Genomic DNA, 18891 nt, shown 5'->3' with positions numbered 1-18891 from the left:
CCGCACAATCACGAACAAGGAGGCAAAACTTCAACCTATTATCTACCACGTTCAAAGGTTAACTTATTCTGAACACTTAGAAAATTTCAAAGGAAAAGATGAGGAAAACTTCCACGCAGGTCAGATATAAGTAAAGTTAAGCCATCCTACTAAGTGTAAGTGACGGTCATACCCGCACAATTATGAAAGAGGAAGCGAAACAAACTTATAATTTGCCACGTTAAAAAGTTAACTTATCTAAGTACTAAAGAAATTGCTAAGTTAAATCAAAACATGCGTAAAATAGACAAGGAAAGGAATTAACACAATCTTTATTCCATCAGAATTCAAATATTACAAAGATTGTTGGGTGCATACCCGCATACAAAAGAAGCTATACAAAAACAAAAATCTACGCTAATGGTGGAAAGGGATATTCCGGATCATGCTTCAGGACCACTTCCACTTGGACCCGCACCATCAGTAGAGCGTGGCGGTTCAAGGAAAGCTTTAAGAATAGCTAGCCCATCATCAGCAGCAGCGACTTCGTTTACCTTCTCCACCACCGGATGCGGGAAGGCGGCATACTGATTCACTGCTTGGTCATAAACAGCTTCAGTATCCACATCATACAAAGGGAAGTTGGAAGGCGGGATGCCTTTCTCAACAAACCCTAGACCAAGCAGGAAGCCGGCCTTTTCCCCACCCTCATGAGAAGCGTTGAGGGCTGTGCTCATAGAATCGTCATAAGACGTCTCTGTGAAGACACGATGCACAACCTACAAAAAAGAAAAAAAATACAAGTATCAAAACCTTTTCTATTTACAAAGAAAAGCGTAAAGACATTATGAAGTTAAACTTACCTGAGACAACGCTTCTCGAAGAAGCCATTCCTTGGCAACCAGAGCTTCTTGGAGGGCGGCTTGAGCTTTGTTACGGGCGCGTTCGGCTTCACTTTGGTTAAGGTTGGCAAGCAACACTTCTTTAGCCGCAGCCTCTTCAACGCCCTTTAGCTTCCGCTCAGTCTGGTCAAGCACCCCCCTCTGGTCCAGGATCTCTTGAAGCTTCTTCGCGTCTTCCATCGCCAAGGCATCATGAGCCTGTTGGAGCGCCTCTAGTTTAGCTTTAAGTTCCTCATTCTCGAGGCGTAGAGGCTCAGCAACAGCTTCAGCCTTGGTGGCCCTTTCAGTTGCGTTCCTAGCAGTTTCCTTAGCCAGCCGAAGCTGTTCGTTAACAGCTTGGGCAGCCTTGGAACGGGCCTCGAGACGGGCCTGAACTTCAACTTCAAGGGCCTTGAACGCCTTCTCTTTCTCCGCAGCAGCCGCGGAGAGCCTCCTATTCTCCTCCCGGACAGCCCGCGCCTGAGCTACTTCTTGGATTCGAGCTGCTTTTAACTTGTCGTTTTCACGACAAAGCAGCTCGACGCGCGGCTGCATCCGGGCCAGGAGAACCCGAAGCTCATTGGTTAGCCTACCCTCCTGGTAGCTAGCCATGGCTTCCCCCAACGCACCACTGGGAGCTGCGTGACGAGCCCACTCCACGCATTCCACAGGTGTGCGAAGGGTTGTTCCTCGGCGGATGTTCCATCGCGGAACATACACTTCATTGGAATCCGACACTGCAAATAACAAAAAGCAGTTAGGAAAAGATGATATATAAAAAAAAAAAAATAGGAGACCAAAAGAACCCTACGCACCTGTAGGGTCAATAACAGGCCGATAGCCGCCAAACCCATCACCTGAACCCAAGGGAAATCCGTCCAAGAGGTCAGGTAGATGGGAAGGAGGCAGAGGTTGGCGAGAAGCCCCATGCATACCTGAAGGATCGGCCGTCGTTGCCGATGACGGAGGAGGCATGGTGAAGGCCGCCGCGGTCGCCGCTGCGGAGTCCGCAGCAAAAGTAACCGCCGGCTCAGTGAAAGATGCGGTAAATATGGCACTGACAGCCGGCGGTGATGTCATCACAGCTGGAACAGTTGGCTCAACGGAGTGAGCAACTGAACCAGCGGAAGCAGGCGCAGGCGCAGCCGCCTGGGTCGTCGCCTCAGGTAGGCTGACCAAGCCTACCGTCATGGGTCCGGAGGTGCTCCTCCCCGCTTCACCCTGGAATGCGGTAGCATCCATGCCTGCACAAAGAAGAAAAGTATTAATGATGGAATGCTATGAAGTTAAAAATAAAGTTTGTACTTACGGGTTTTCTTGAGCCTGAAAGTGCGGACAGGCGGGGATGAACCCGATGGAGCCGGCCTCTTCACGCCGCTCACCGTTGTCTCCCTGGGCTCTCCGGAGGTGACAGTCGTCGCAGCCTCCGGAGCAGTCGTCTTATCACTACCGGGGTTCCCCGCCACCTCCTCGCTCTCGGTCTCTGAATCAGACCGAGGCACCGGATCGGCAGTGGAGGCCTTCGCCTTTCCTTTCCCGCCGGCAGCCTTCTTCTTCCGCACCAACGGAGGACCATCTGCGGATTCCTCATCAGAACACAGGATTAGAGGAATTCCAGCAGAGATTTCAACATTGAGGGGTCGAGGGTTGAATAACGCCTTACCTGGCCGCCTGGCGCTCAGGATCTCGTGGCCTGGCGGGTAGACCTCCACGAACCGATCCGCCGTCTGTGCAAGGATGGGCAACTCGTTCTCATCTAGAGCACGAGTACCCATCCGAGCGGGACTATCAGCCTCCCGCGGATACAGGAGAGACTGCAAGTCGTTCCCCTCTGAAATAAAAGAACAGTTAGAAGACAAACATATATAAACAAAGAAGACAGATCGTACCGTAAGGGACATAATTCAAACCGTATTCAAGGACGATCGGGATCTTTTGCGCATCCGCATCCTTCCACACCCGGCTCATCCCGAGCATCACCATCCCGGACTCCGCAAAGCGGTAAACCGGAGATTGGACTCGGGATATCTTCGAGAACCATTCCGCCTCCTGGTAGTTGGAGGCGTGAAGGCTGGGGAGTGCTTGCCCATTCTTGAACTTCATGGCAAGGGGGATGGCGCGAGCGGAGATGAAAAAGAACTCCCGCTTCCATGAACGAAGACTGCGCTCGGTTGCGCAAATCTTCAAACCCTTGATCCGGGTTATCAGAGTATACCACCCTTGGATGCACCTCCAAGAGTAGAAGGTCATCAGGCGGTCGACGAAGGGCTCAACGCCCAGAATCCGGCACACCCACTCGAAGTGGCGAATCTTCGCGATCGCCATCGGGTGCACCTCGGTCAGGTGCACACCGTGCCTCTCCAGGACACGGTACACAAACTTTGTCAATGGGAACCTAAGATTCCCATAGACAAAGAATGCAGCATATACCCCGATCTTGCCTCTGGGGGCATCATACACCGTCTGATGAGGTTCAGGAAACTCAGGCTCGAGAGACTCGAGCATGAACTTCCTGACGATGTACTGATATAGATCGACAGGCAGAGCACACTGGCACTCGCCAGCAGTACTCTTGTCATCGGCGTACACCCCAGCCTCCTGGGCTGTAGCCTCAAGATCGTGAGAAGACATCTTGCATATATGAAAGAAGAAAACGATTTCAAGAGAATGCTCGACTGAAAAGGTGAGTATTCGCCGGAAATCGTTTTGAAGATGAAGAGAAAAGTGAAAGTGTGGATTACAAAGAACCCTCTCCCCCTTTATATACTAATCGCAATTAATGCGATGAATTTAATGCGGAAGAGAGAGAAATCGAAGGTGCAATGAAACTATGACACGTGCCAAAAAGCAAGCTGGCAACAGCTGTTGAAAGGACGCGTACCATTAATTTCACGGCCACGCGCCCGAAAAATCACGCCCACGCGCCTGAAAAAGCGTCTGGAATGACCAGGTACTGTCACGTCACCATAACTACACAGTCAGAAGAAACCGTCGCACGACGTTTCAGCAGTTTGGACTGTTCTTATCCTTTCACCAACTCTTCGAATTTCAAAAAAATTCAAAAAGATTCAAAAGTAAGCGGGAAAATACCCCTTACCTTGGCAACCAAGTAACCATAAGACGGGTGCGGGTACAGTGTCAAGGCAAAACCCTTCACATACTTAGCACCCGCAGGGAATTGACGCCAGGAATACCTTGGAAGTAAAGTAACCGTAAGACGAGTGCGGGTACAGTGTCAAGGCAAAACCCTTCACATACTTAGCACTCTGCAGGGAATTCAAACCAAGAAGGATCTTCTGGGCCATGCTTGCGGAAACGGGAATAACATCCCCGCATGACGGGAACGTCGAGAACTATATTGTTTGAAACTCCAAGATGGAATTGGTGGTTTTAGCATAATTGATCACTATGTTGAAAACTACCAAAACCCCATGGAGAATCCACACAAGTGGGACTCAACGCTCCTGACTTGCGAGGAGGTTACAGACCTACCCGCTTCATACCCAAAGATCAAGCAGAAAAGTCGGGAATTTCTGCGTGACATCAGGAAAACCGCGGGAAGAATCCCCACGGAAAACCTTAAAACTAAAAACCCTTTTCAAAACCCATTGCTAGTCCAAAAGTTCACATCACTTATTAATAATTCATGAGAAGAACATTGGACTGGGGGGACTTGAAGAGGTAGGTCCCAGCAGAGCCCAGTTGGACCCGCAAGACTCACCTTGAACAGGGACGTCTGCGCAACGACCAACTGCTTCCGCAGGACCCACCATGCTCAGAGAAAACCTCACGCGCAGTACGCCAGCTGTACCCGCAGGGAAAGCCTCCCAATGGTGAAGTACCCCGCTTGTTCCCGCAGTTGCGGATACAAGCCATCAGGGAAGGCTACCCGCACTGACAGCAAGGCTACACGCACAAGGCACTAACTTGCTACTTCAGTAGTCACATGAAGGAATGAGCAAGGCGGGAATACTCCCGCCTAAATGAGCCAGTCCGTATGCTTCTGGAAGATCTTTTGTACTATACCTACTAAGGTATGGGCAGAACAGACGATCTGACCAGAACATCCCATGAACCAATCACAGGGTGACAGCTCACCGACAACAGTACGAGGAGGAGCACCCTCTAGTACTGTTTCACTATTAGCCGCTGCCTACTCACCAACCCTTACTATGGGACGTGCACAGCCTACAGTTGGTGGAACAGTGCATAGCCGGCAGTAAAGGAACAGTGTACAGCCGACCTTGTTACTGTCGGCCGTAGTCTATCCACCAACCAGCATGGCCTGTGCGTAGTCCATTGTTGGTAGAACAGGAATACTATTCAGCCGGCTGTACCTTCTAGGAAACCTACCTTCGGCTATAAATATTCCAACACCTTGGAATGGTAAGGACATCATCTGATATCTCATCTTATCTTATCTAGCAATCTCTTAATATATACTTATATTCAGAGCAATCTAGTCTGATTCTCACGCCGGAGGGTGGTCACAAGGAGGAACCCCCCCTTCTCAGTGACGAGCTTACGGTGTCTGTTTTGCAGGTCACCTGAAGAACAGCCTTCTCTGCTGGACCTCATCCTCGTGGGAAACATTACTTAACCCCCAGATTATCCGTAATCTGCCCTGGGTCACTTAGTGTTTCTTCAATAAATGATTTTATGATACGGATTTATTCTCAACTTCATGTTTCGGTCACTATTGCAAAATACCTACGGGAAAAAACCTTTAAACACATGAGTTTCGGAGGAGGAGGAGGAGGAGAAGGAGATATTGAGTTCAAGTCTCATAGACTACAAGAATGAAAAGAAATTCGTCGTTATAAAAATGCAATTGTGCAAAATATTATTTTATCTTTCCATAATTTAACTCGCCTTTGAACTTAAAGTTTTGTTCTTGTTGTCCCGTACTTATAAATAGGTGTGTAGCAATTAGCAAATCACATCGAGCCATTCCCCGTATGTTCATTAACTTTAACTTAGAATCAATCTGTATGCCTTTATGGTTGTACTTTATGAGTGTACATTATGTATCGTATCATCTTGCCTGTTAAATCATCGAACTTATAAGTGTGAGAAACCATGAACGCAACTCGCCTTTCACGATGATGCCACATCATTTTTATGTCAAAATGATATGTATGGGCTTATCCTCACAAGAAAAAGGGGTAACTTGGAAACAAAGTACATATGCATATTTATAATATATCCATCGTGATCGTAAACTTGCAATTAACATGTAAGCTTGTACATGTAAACATATAAACTAACTTTTTAGCATGTGCAATGCATGTAAACCTGTGAACTTGTATACTACTAATTAAATCTGTAGACGACAAAACTTATAGTCTTATAAACATTATGCCGGGAACATCTAACTCGTGACCTCACAAAGTTATACACTATAAACTTGTGAAAACTTATAAAGCAAGCGTCACATGCATAACAATTTTCAATTAGCATTTCTTTAAAACATTTTAAATCTTATAAACTTGTAAACCTTTAACTCAAATATATATTTTAAGCATGTATCTGAACACGTAGTACTCTTGTAAACTGCAAATGTGTAAGCCTACAATCCCATAAACATGTAAATTGTAAGCTTGTAAATTCGCAAACTTATACACCCACCCGTAAACTTGTAAAAACTTATAAAACGTTTCCATCAACTCATACAACGTTAATCCTAGGTTTGACCTCGTCATTTCCTCCAGTAACGGTGGTGCAGCCATGTCAAGATTCTTTCCCCCCACTCTCACACTTGCTCCTGACATCAGTAGTTTAGGATGCTCTTCGAGTTGATTAATAAACTGTTAATGCAAAATCAGTGATATTAACTTGGGACAGAAACATCATCTATTTGAAGAAACATTGGTTTGATTGTTTATGCAGCAGCCGTGTTAATCTGTGATTCCAACAGCCTTGAAGGCAACTCGCAATTGTCGCAAGCAGGATTGCCTTTTGTCGCCTTTGCAGCCGTTCCAGTGACACGAACAACAGTGGAGGATGGACAACTCATCTTTTAGTATTGACGTTTTAAGTTGTCGTTTTCACAACACTACATTATTTGTTCGTGTTAACTTTTAGCCTTTTCGTAAGAATTTCGTTAAGTAGTAAGTGTATTTAGTACATATATGTATTTAATGACCAAACACAAGAACCATAATTCATGACTTATTTTTGCGTGTTTCAGTTAAGCACATTCAAAACTTGTTCAGAGGGATGTCCAACTCAGCCAACCATTATGGAAATTATCTATGTAGATAAAAATCAGATTGTCGGTGCCACAAGTGCTTCTTAAGTGCTTTTTAAGATATTCACTTTTCCCTTATATAGAATAAACTTCAAAGTCTAAACCATATGTTTGTTTGGTCTAATGGTTTAGGAGGTTGCATTCAACTCCACAGGTGCAGGGTTTGATTGCTTCTGGCAACATGTTTTTGTTAACAGGCTTTTGTTTTAATTAATTTTCTATGTTTTTATATGTATTGATTGCTTGATTAGTTTTTATCTTTTCAGTTTTTTAACCATGTTTTAAATATGATAATTTAACGAAATTTATATGTATTGATATTTATATGTTTTAAATATCGAGCCGGGGGTCTCACCGGAAGCAGCCTCTCTATCCCTATGGGGTAGAGGTAAGGCTGTCTACATCTTACCCTCATCTGACCCTACCATAGCTTTGCTATTGGTGGGATATACTGAGTACGATGATGATTATGATGATGAATTTAATGAAATTTTTATTAGGTTTAGTTTTTTCTTACACGTAATGGGCCTAACTTATACCGATTGAATTCACGTTGATTCGTTGTTGCGACACCACGCCCGTGCTTTAAACATGTTAACTTGACGGAATTTTTAATTTTAGGTTTAGTTTTCGTACCCGTAATGAGCCTAACTTATACCGACTGAATTCACGTTGATTCGTCGTTGCGACACCCGTGCTTTAAACATGTTAACTTGACGGAATTTTTAATTTAATCATGTTAATATTTTGTATCATTAGCTATACGAGTGTCAATACTATTATGCGTATTTACAAATTTATTTTTTGGGTTTAATGCATATATATATATATATATACACACAAACCTGACTGATAGCGACCACATTCATAAAATTTTTATTTTAAGTTGTATGTATTCCGATACTGTTTTAGGCCTTTGCAAAGTTATAGTTTTTGATTTAGTGTTGGTGATGTACAAACTTAACCGATACCAACAAAATTTGTGTCCAATCGCCGTAAAGTGGCGAGACCGAACATCAAACGTGTGCATTTTTTGTTGCTTTTTTGTTTTAGTTATGGTACCGTAACGAATGTAACCGCAACCAACTGAAGTTGCATCGACTCGCCACTGCAACGCCCAAATTTTACCGACGAAAAAACGTTTTTAAAAATGATATTGTAAGTTATATGAGTTTCTTTTTTTGTTTCGTTTCAAAACGTAACAAATGTAACTAATACCAACCCAACTCGCCGCTGTAACACTCGGGTTTTACCGACCGAATGCACGTTAATGCATCGCCGCAACGCGGCAGGTACATAACTAGTTCATTTTAATATCATATAGGCATGGATAACTCTTATGAGCCATCTACAAACCACATTTAGATTGAAATAGCATGTTAGTACTCATGAAAGTTAATTAGGATAACACAGATCAATTATGAACACAACTTGTACTAGAAAGTAGAAACAGACCAACGACGTCTCTATAAGAGACGAACTATCACAACATGTTTTATTTACATTTTATGGTTATAACTATTAACAGTTGTAACCGAGAGCCCATTTCTGCAAGACAGTTACGACCGCCAACTCAATTGCCAACAAACGCACAAGCCAAGGTACAACACATATATACATAATAATTCTAAGCACCATTAATTATTTCTTTTTACATGAGTATACTTTCATCATTTTCACACTTGTTACACATAACACTAACTATAAATAACAATAGAAAACAACATAAACTCACCCAAACAACAATACATTTCCAACATTTCCAACAAAGGATGATTTAGTTTAAAGAATAGCCTTCTGTGTTTAATCCCGGGTTCATTAACAATTAACTAGTTTTTATTTTTGAACAGATTACAAGTTTTTTGCTTGGCACAGTGATCTAATTGCGTTTGTTTGGTTTGGAACATTTACTCGTACAAATTAAAATGAGGCTAAACATAAAGCATATCATGAGTTAAAGGACAATTTGGCAAGCGTTAGCGCCAACACCTTCACTCCGTTTGCTATATCTTCAGGCGAGGCATACTCCTCCGGTTTATGACTGTAGCCTGCAAAATAAACAAACACATAAACTTGTATAAAATACAAAAAAAAAAAAAGGAAATGATTATATTTATGGCTGGCTGTACCTTTATAACATGGAATAAATATCATTCCCATTGGTGCTTTTCTGCATAAATAAATTTCAAACCACATTAATCTTAAAAACTTAGAAGTTTAGAAGAAAACAATTAACGAAATTTTGTAGTAACAAACCTAGCCATAAAAAGAGAATCGTGATAAGCTCTGCTGATCATCTTTTTGTGAGTCAAACCCAAATCTCGAGCGGCGGATTCCATTGCTTTGATCACAAATTCATCGGAGAGGGCGGGCGGGTCCTGGTTCACAATTTTAAACTCCAAAAGCTCCACCCCTCGCCTCTTTGATATGCTCACAGCCGACTCGTGGATCTTTTCAATAACCGTGTTTCTTCGTTTTTCATCAATGTCCCGTGTGTCTGTAAGATAAGATAGATGTTCTTAAATTACATGTTTAACATAATACAAAATGTTAACAAGATATTATTATACCTATTTCAATGTGTGATTTGCTGGGGATGCTGTTGATTGCTCCCGGATGCACCTCCAGTATACCTTCAAAGACGCATGCATGCGATTAGTTTATTATACAAAAACAGGCATCAAAACCCGCCGCGTTGGTTAGGTACGTTACACTAACCACACTAAACCCAAAAAATAAATTAGTAAATGCCATTGGTACTCGTATAACTTATAACAAAGCAAAAAACATACTTAAAACGATATGTATTCTCGGTTGGTAAAACCTGCTCGTTGTGGATGCAAGTCGTCACGAATATGGTCTATTGGTTAGGTTCGTGATGGCACCATTACTAAAGCCTACATTCGTGAACGCCCATATACCAAAAATTAACATTTAAAAAAAAGTAAATTAGAAAGGGCACCTGCACTAAACCCAAAAAAAATAAATTTGTCTTCGGTTGGTAAAACTTGCTCGTCGCGTCTACAAGTTGTCGCAAATTTTCTGTTAACTTTAGGCAAAATGACCAAACTACCCTTTTGAGGGATTGTTTGTGTAATTAACTCAAAACACTTTGTCAAACCTAACATCTTTGAGGGGCTTTTTGTGTAAGAAAAAAAGTAATTAAATACCTAATTTCTATATTATATTAATATGGTATATGTGTGTAAAATAGTGGTGGGCTCCTTATTTGACCCAAATAGTCCTTCAAAAAAAGTAGTGTTAATCTACCCAAAAGATGAGATAAACTAACAGAAGTAAGCCTTAGACCCCAAGCTTGTTACTTGTAAACGTTACGTGTTACTTTGCCCAAACCGCAAGGACCATTATATAAGAGAAGAAAGGGGTTACCAACTGTCCCAACAGTGTCAATGGAACCAGTTTCCAGAACATGTTTTTCCACAGCCAATGCCAACTCAGCAGCAGCCAGTCCCGCATCATTTCTGTTCCAAATCATTCCATTTAGTCATTATTTGATTTTCTAAAAAAATATATATATATATATATGAAAGTTTTATTACCTTTGTGGCATTAAGACGGCGCCAGCGTGCCCTCCGTTTCCTCCAAAGTCAACTTTGATGCTTGCTGGTGCTGCAATAGCGGTCACAATACCGATAGAAATACCCTCGTTTTCCAAAATAGGACCTTGTTCTATGTGCAGCTCTACAAAGGCTGAATAGCTTTTTTCATCTAAAAACACGTTGGAAAAATCCTCATTGTCTGCATAACCAGCAGACTTTGCAGCATCCAGAAACGATATATTGGTGTTATCTACTGTTTGTGTAAGCGACTTTGCAAGGGACACGCTCCCAGCTAATAAACGGCTGAAATTTTCAAATATAAGTAGTACGCAGTCAGAATTATATTTCTAGTGTTCTCGGCTGGCAATTTTTAACAAGACACGACATGGAGTTAAACATGCTTGAGTTTGGGGTATACAGGTTTCGACTTGTTTATGAACCGATTAAAATCGTGTCCAAACAGGTTAAAACCTGCCTAACCCGGTTAAATTCATTTAAATATCTAATTATACAACCCATTAAAATAATTAAATATATTATTAACAAAAACAAAAGTACAAAACCTAGCTGTTTAACACGTTTAGATCTGTTTTGCCAGCCCTAGTTGTGACAGTGTAATGGACATAGAGACCTACCTTCCCAAACAGTTGATTCCATAATGTGTAGGCTCTTCTGAGGTAAACATTATTACTTCCAACGATCTTTTAGGTTTAAATCCAGATCTGTACATTAAAAAACGTAACAAATTAAAAAATCAATACAAACTCAAATTTTTCTAATTTATTTAATTTGTTACAAGTACCTCTTTAGTAGATTTATGGCTTCAATTGCACCCAAGACACCAACGACTCCGTCATATTTCCCAGAGTATGGAATAGCATCAATGTGAGACCCCGTTGAAACCGCAGGTGCATCCGGTTCACTACCTTCCCTGTATACTATCAAAACTTAACTTTAGAAACTAAAATACAAAGGTATACAAAACAAAAACACACCAGTGAGCAAATATGTTGCCGACGGCGTCCTCCCTCACAGAAAGACCGGCGCCTCCCATCAAGTTTTTGATAAACCTGCAGAAATGACTTATGATTAAAAAAACATTTCCAGAAACAGTATAAGAACTAGCACATAAAATATAAATTAAGTAAGATATATGCAGATACAGTTGGAATGTTGGTTCAAGCATATCAATAGGCAACAGTTATTGTCAATGAGATACTTAAGGGTATTTGATGTGCATATACATACATACCTTCTTGCGACTACATCATTATGAGTATACAAGATTCTTGTAACGGAAGGAGGCGGTGAATCGGAGAAAGTTGAGAGTTGATCAATCTACCATCCAAAAACAAACAAACATATGATATGACTGCTGCTGCTTATTTGGTTATAAATTATGGACAGTTTACACTGTAGTAAGTTGAACCGAAAAATCCAATTTGAGAATAATAAAGCTTATAACTTTGTAGTAAAAATAATAATATCGAGCTTTTGTGTGGACAGTTTCAACATATAAGTAACTGATTTAATCTGAAGCAAAATAATAATAATAATAATCGGCAACCTGTTTTTGAAGATTGAAAGAATCGACTGAAATGGATTGAAAATGTTGAAGAGAAGGGTTGGGGTATCCAGAGAAATCTTGCATTCTTTTGATTGTTTCATCTTCAACATTATTATTATTATTATTTTGTGTGGAATTGCAAGTGATGAACAAGGTGAAGAGAACAAGTGTGAGATGGAATCTGGCAGCCATTGTTATTTTTGTTTGGGGGTTTATAATAAGTGGGGTAGGCAGATAGATAGCTTTTATTATTAACACTAAGCCTCCTCTGCACACCACCAGATCCCTAATTTCAATGTTTCTAAATCTGTCTGTATCCCTCGAGCTTCTTCAATTATGTGATTTAGGGTTACAGTTGTAGGAAAGATTTGATTTTGGAAGGTGAATCTGAGGAGTCCAAAACAAAATACAAAAGAATAGAATAGAATGCACAAGTCAGGTGTAGGTGTTCTGGGCTTTCAAGTTGGCCAACGGGCTGAAATGAGAACATTTGAGGACGGATATTCATTCATTTTTATTTTTTATTTTTGAATGGCCCATGGAAAGTTGGGAATTTGGTAGATTGGTTTTCTGATGATTGATACTTGCCATACTTATCTCTCTGTGTAATTTCTCAACTTCTGATATGAGTAATTTGTGTAGATTGAGTTACCCAAGTATCCAGTAGGAGAAAGGTACCTTTTTATTCCTTTTTTATTTAACCATAGTTATCAGAAGCGCACGCCTAGGCGCAATTTTGGGTGAAGCGGTTGCCTTCTTAATGGTGAAGGCGCAAAAGTTTTTGATTTTTTTGTTTTTATTTTTTCTCATCTTTTTTGATTTCTTTTTATTTATTAATAACCGATTGACAAGGATCACCTAAAAAATGTCATATTTATGTAATTTACTCCCAACATCTCGATAATTCTTGATTCTGTATTATATATGTATATTGTATAATTCAAGTTAAGCTAGATTTGTTTAAATATCGTTATTTCAAAAGGTTTTAATATTTTTTGTATTGGTTAGATGTTTTTCAATTTCTAATTGTATTATATTTTAATCATATAGATTGGATGTGGCTTAATGGTAGAGCACTCACTTTACAAGTGAGAGGTGGGAGGTTCAAACCTCACTATCACCAATTTATATGGGAGATATGAGGGATAACCCTTGCTTACCAGGGTTCGAGTCATGATCTCACCCGATTTTACCAGCTCCTCGCTGTCGTGTCATTTGGCGGGCATGGAGGTCGGGTTTTATCCGGTGAATCCCTCAACAGGTGGACCGCTAGGGGCTTCGTCCGTCCAGACTAGTGGCCGGCTCGGGCTACCTTTAGCCAATGGGGGCCGCGTACGGAGTACCCAACGTTACTTAGTTTTTAATCATATTTGGGGAGTAATACTAGTTAAAATTACTATTTAACTCATGTCACACATCTTTGATATTCAATAAAACGTGATAAGATCTGATGTGATATGATACAATGTGATATGATCTAATATAATATGATTTATAATATAAGGTTATATGATATATAATAATATATAGTATGATATTATATAATATAATATACTATGATATAATGCAATACATAATATGATATGAGATCAGGTAAATTATCATTAATTGTTTATATAAACCGGTGCTTTATTACAATCAATTTTGATATATCCTTTGGGGAATCGATATACAATTCGGAGAAAATAGCCATTCCTGATTTAGGAAAAACAATTTCATAGCTGTCGATCATGGAAATTTAAATAACTATTAACTCATGCATCTTATATATTCAACAGAACACGATAAGATGTAATGTGATGTGATGTGATATGATACAATGGATATGATCAGATATAATATGATTTATAATATAAGGTTATATGATATAATGCAATACATAATATGATATGATATGTAATATAATATGTTTTTGATATGTAACGTGATATAATATGATATTAAATGAAGATGTTATGCAACCATTGGGTCTCCCCCAATGGCCAGCCCAATGATGGATAAGACTGGCCTCTATGAGGTCATGAGTTCGAGTCCGGAGGTCGCCCGAGTTTTATATTAGGGTGTATTTGCAGCAGAGGAACTCCCCTTCTGTGGTAGGTACAACATCTGTCTAGTGGCAGGTGGCCTGAAATTTTCTCGGGGAACGATGCCAAACTCGAACGCCAAGCGTGAGCCCGGTTAAGACAACATAGTCTTGGCTCGAGTGGGGTGTACAAACTCTACTCCAAGTTGAAATTCGCCGTTCAAAAAAAAATGAAGATGCTATGCGATATGATAATTAAAAGTTGAACCAAATCACCAATTAGTTGAGTAAACTTTATGGTTTATGCAAATCAATCTCACTTCACTAGACAACAGTATGGGAGAATTAAGTGATCGTGTAGAATCAAACCTTATCCATGGTATCAATACTAAGTGGTCTACAACCAATTCACCATTTGGGGTCTTATAATCCCAACTCAGGTTTTCTATGGTCTTAAACTGGTAAAAAAAACAGAGATAAATACCGTAAATCCTTTTATATATAACACAAACCGAACTGTATCTGGATAATGGGTAAGCGAGCAACAAGCTGCGCCGCTATCCCCTTTTGAATCGCAAAGCCTATTCTACTAAATATAAATCCTTGGTTCCTCGGGCTCTGCGAGTCACTGTGGACCACCTTCTGCACCCGCTCCAAGAAGCGAACCGCCTCGGGAGCTAGGGATCCAAAAGTGTCGAAGACAAATGGAATGAACACGTGCTGATTCTCCAAACACGATGTCTCATGCTTAGAAACCTTCCTAGACTCCGCTCTCAAAACCGCCTGTCCCGTACGAAGCCACTGTCTCTCAGCCTCACCAACGGGGACACCCCAGTGAGGTCAACACACGCATGCTTACCCCCTGCCCAGCCAAACACAAGAACATCCGCAGGACGCAGGTTAGATCTTCCCTCACGCGGATCAGTCAAAAAGTTAACAGGTGCCTCTTTCTTGGCTGAGATCCCGGCACGTCTAAGCACATCCCATAACACATCTCTAACCTAGTCATGACGATACTTGAATCCCGACAATTCCTTACAGTGAAGGGCATGCTCACCGAATCTATCCAAACAAGCTTTTTTACAAATGGGGCATAATTCATCTGGAGAGAAAAGGGGAATCATAAGCCGGTATTTAAGGATGGCTCTGTATTCAACTGCCGACATCCGTTGCCCAAGACCTTCAATTGGCACAACAGTCAAAAAATCTTGGGCATGAGCCCCCTTGAGACAAGCTAAAACTGCCTTTTGTCTCGGGGTCATATCGAATCTCTCCTCCAGTTCATGTACGTGTTTACCATAAAGAGCACTCGCCAAGGTTTGTTGAGGTTTCTTGGGGGCGGTCTCCTTATCAGTAAAACCGCCTATATCAAGGTTCGGGAGAGTTGTTCCAATATTACCAAGTGCAAAAGAGTAGTCAGGATCTACCCCCGTAACACCAGCGTTTCGCAGGACGTGGTCCTGCAATTTCCACGACTGAGACCTGGAAGCCACAAATGCATATGCGGAGACATCCTCAGCCGAGAAAATTCCTAAGCCTCCGCAACGCATAGGGAAGGAAGCCAACCTCCACTGGAGGTCCCCAAAATGCGGTACTCCACACACAACAATATCTTCAACTGCCCCCGCAGGCCCGCATCAAAGATGGACACAGCCTCTTTGACATGTTCAGGTTGACAGGTCCGGAGCCCAAACACTAACTTAGCAACCCCCATGCACGAGCGTAACAAAAGGAGCTCACTTTGTGGGTCCCTCAGGTCCGGCAGGCGTTTCATAAGTTCAACCGCCCTCAAAGCTCTTTTAGTTGCCAAAGACCGAATAAACCCTGCATCCAGACTAACCGCTCCCCCCCAAGAGTTTAACTCCCATCGCAGGCCTGCTAATCTCTCCAGGGAATAAACTCGACACTTTCTTCGAATCATCACATGACGGCCACAAAACCTCTGTTTTTCGAATATTAAGCCTAAGCCCTAAAGACGCCCCCTCTGAGCGAATAATGCCCAACGCTCTAGCAACCTCCTCAGCTTTACCAATAATAGTGTCATCGTCTAAATACCAAGCATGGAAGGGCAAGGAACAGGTCCCCTTCACCCTAAGGATGAGCGGATGAAGGACCAACGCAAAAAGAAGAGGGCCAAGGGGGTCCCCTTACTGCACCCCAGTAAAAGCCCCGATATGAGTATCCCCCACATATAAACGGGCGGGGCGGGCATATAAAAACTGGACCCATGGGAAGATGGATGGACATATGCAGCTAACTTCCCTGAGAAGGGTCGTCCGATCCACCTCGTTGAAGACGTTAGAAAAATCAACAGTGAGCATAGCCAGGGACCCGTCAGATTGAAACGCGCTCAAAAATCTGTTAGCACTATGCAATACCGCTTCTGCCCCATTAGGGATCCCAACCCCGAATTGGAAATCCCCTAGATAAGCAGCCACCTTTTTCCCTATTTTACGCATAGCGAATTTCGACACCAATCTTCTCCAAATGGCCCCCACTGCGATGGGTCTAATTCCATTGTCAAGCTTCAACAGGGGGGTCAACGGTGCCGAAGCAATGAACTCCGCTAGAACTTTTGGACAAAGCCCCCCAAGCCACAAGTTGACAACATCAGTGATGGCCTTTAAGAGCCCGGAGGCGGTCGGAGATCCCTGGCCACAGAAAGCGTCTAAAATATGTTGGGCCCGCAAACCATCCCTCCCACAAGATGTACCTTTCAGAAAGGTTTTAATACATTCCAACACACAATCACCGTCCACCTGCAAGGCTGGTTCCGATGGCACGACGGAGGGCATGGTCGGGGGGGTCCACCACAGGATGTTTATCAATCAATGCTCTCAAAGTATCCCCCCCCCCGGCAGGCGCGACCCCGGATGAACATAGGACTTTGATCGCCGCTGTGTAATGGCCGTCCGCTACCTTCCAGAGGCACTGCTTGATATTGCCCTCTCCCTCTTCTTTATGTTGGCAATCCCACATCACTGGAAGTTCAAGGAGCGGTAGCACCAACTCTTCTAAACCTGCCCCGTCTTTCCAAACAGCCAAAGCCCGTATAATGGAGCTACATTGAAGCAATTTCCTGTTACCGGACCTTCGTTCTTGCCTAGTAGCCGGTTTGACAACACGTAACGTGCAACGAGGCAACAACAAAAGTTTAACCCAAGCCTCAATAGACCTCGGGGCATCCACCACTTTACGGAGCCCCCCTGACAAAGCCTGGGCAAAAGCCATGCGACACGCAGACGGGATACTCTTGACAGTGGCAATAGGAATGGCGAGGACGCGCTCAAGGAGAGCGACATCTACCACAAACGTCTCAGACTGACCACTCCCAAGTTTCACCTGCGAATCGCGGGGTTGAGGGATCCCCACAATAAAATCAAAGTCGCCTCCTGCACGTGGGGTGCATTTAACAACTTTTTTTCCGTGCAGACAAGGCCTATTCAAGGCATGCAGGGCCATGCACTCCCCGCATAACCAGTTCTTAAGAAAGCGCAAGGTTTCGACAACGTCATTGTAGAGTTCCAAGTCCGAAGCAAGACGCTCCTTTAACTGATCTCTCCTTTCCTTTACATTGAAGTGATCCCGCTGAAAATGCATGAGTAACCTAGAGTACCCCTTGTATCCCGGGATACCATCTTTGCAAACATGAAAATTTTTAAAAGGGCAACGCCAAATCCCCGTGCCCGAGCTAGGAACGGGCTCTCCACCACAGGTCCTCAAAAATCACTTAAGAAATTAAAACTTTTTTTGTTTTTGGAAACAAAGGAAATTAAAATAAAATTTGGTGTTGGCATTTAATCAAACACCTGGCGGGCATTACTAGCGAAACCTCCTAACTAATGTCATTCAAAACAAATCGCCTAGAAAATGAAATGCTAGAAGACCAAATAAGCAAAAACCGAGAATGGGTGATGACGGTGGCAAAATAAAGGTGGAGTAGTGAGGTGGAGATGGGGGGGGGGGGTAACGGCAGTGGCGGTGGTGGGTGAGAGGCGGAGACGGAAAGGGAGGTAAAGGCTATCAAAATATCGAAGCAGAATGTGTTAATAATATGTATACCGTGTATGATAATCAACGGCGATGGAAACGATGAATTGAATGAAATGAAAATGAAAATGAAAATGAAAATGAAAATGAAACGTTGAGTTGAATGGATTGTTTTTTAGCTTTTTAGAGGATGCATTTAATCCAATTCTTGAAAGAAACAAACTTGTTTTAGCTTTTTAGAGGATGCATATTAACCGATTTTATATTTCTTTTAAATACTAGTAAAAAGGTTATAAGAATGCAATAAATATTAGCAGTAGAATTGAGTTGATAAAATCCTTTCAAAACTGCAATAAAAGCAATAGTAAAAAGACAAGTAAAAACTCCCGTACAAATTTAGTAAAAATGTGTGAACCAATTTATGGGAGGTATAAAGTATAATAAAAGAATCTTAAACCGGGTAAATATGAAATTTTAAAGTTTCTAGTTTAAAAACAGAGGTAGATGGTATTTTTTAATATTGTTTTTGATAAAATAGGTAAATTTGTCATTTCAATTAGTTTCAAAATTTATAATAATCAATTTTTTGTTCTTAACAATAGTTATGAAAATGCCTCAAAATCTTGTTTTGATTTAGGCCT

At 41.9% G+C, this 18891-nt stretch overlaps 1 protein-coding gene across 1 annotated transcript; it reads right to left on the bottom strand.

Annotated features, from left to right (window-relative positions):
- Window positions 1-8961: 8961 nt before the first annotated feature.
- On the bottom strand, window positions 8962-12436 carry LOC143546082 (ureidoglycolate hydrolase-like). Its single transcript, XM_077037824.1, has 11 exons — window positions 12238-12436; window positions 11923-12008; window positions 11666-11740; window positions 11473-11601; window positions 11306-11392; window positions 10671-10973; window positions 10501-10592; window positions 9681-9743; window positions 9367-9607; window positions 9240-9280; window positions 8962-9158 (listed from the first exon to the last, which is right to left on the bottom strand). The coding sequence occupies exons 1-11, from the start codon at window positions 12427-12429 to the stop codon at window positions 9058-9060; spliced, it is 1410 nt and encodes a 469-aa protein (XP_076893939.1). The 5' UTR covers window positions 12430-12436; the 3' UTR covers window positions 8962-9057.
- Between the last annotated feature and the right edge of the window lie 6455 nt (window positions 12437-18891).

The sequence above is a fragment of the Bidens hawaiensis genome, unplaced genomic scaffold (assembly GCF_021521415.1).
Source record: "Bidens hawaiensis isolate Kalapana, Puna unplaced genomic scaffold, B.hawaiensis_p1.1 tig00014205_1, whole genome shotgun sequence".
In the NCBI taxonomy this organism is placed as follows: domain Eukaryota; kingdom Viridiplantae; phylum Streptophyta; class Magnoliopsida; order Asterales; family Asteraceae; genus Bidens; species Bidens hawaiensis.
The sequence above is the reverse complement of the archived record's forward strand: the minus strand, read 5'-3'. Positions and strand labels throughout refer to the sequence as shown.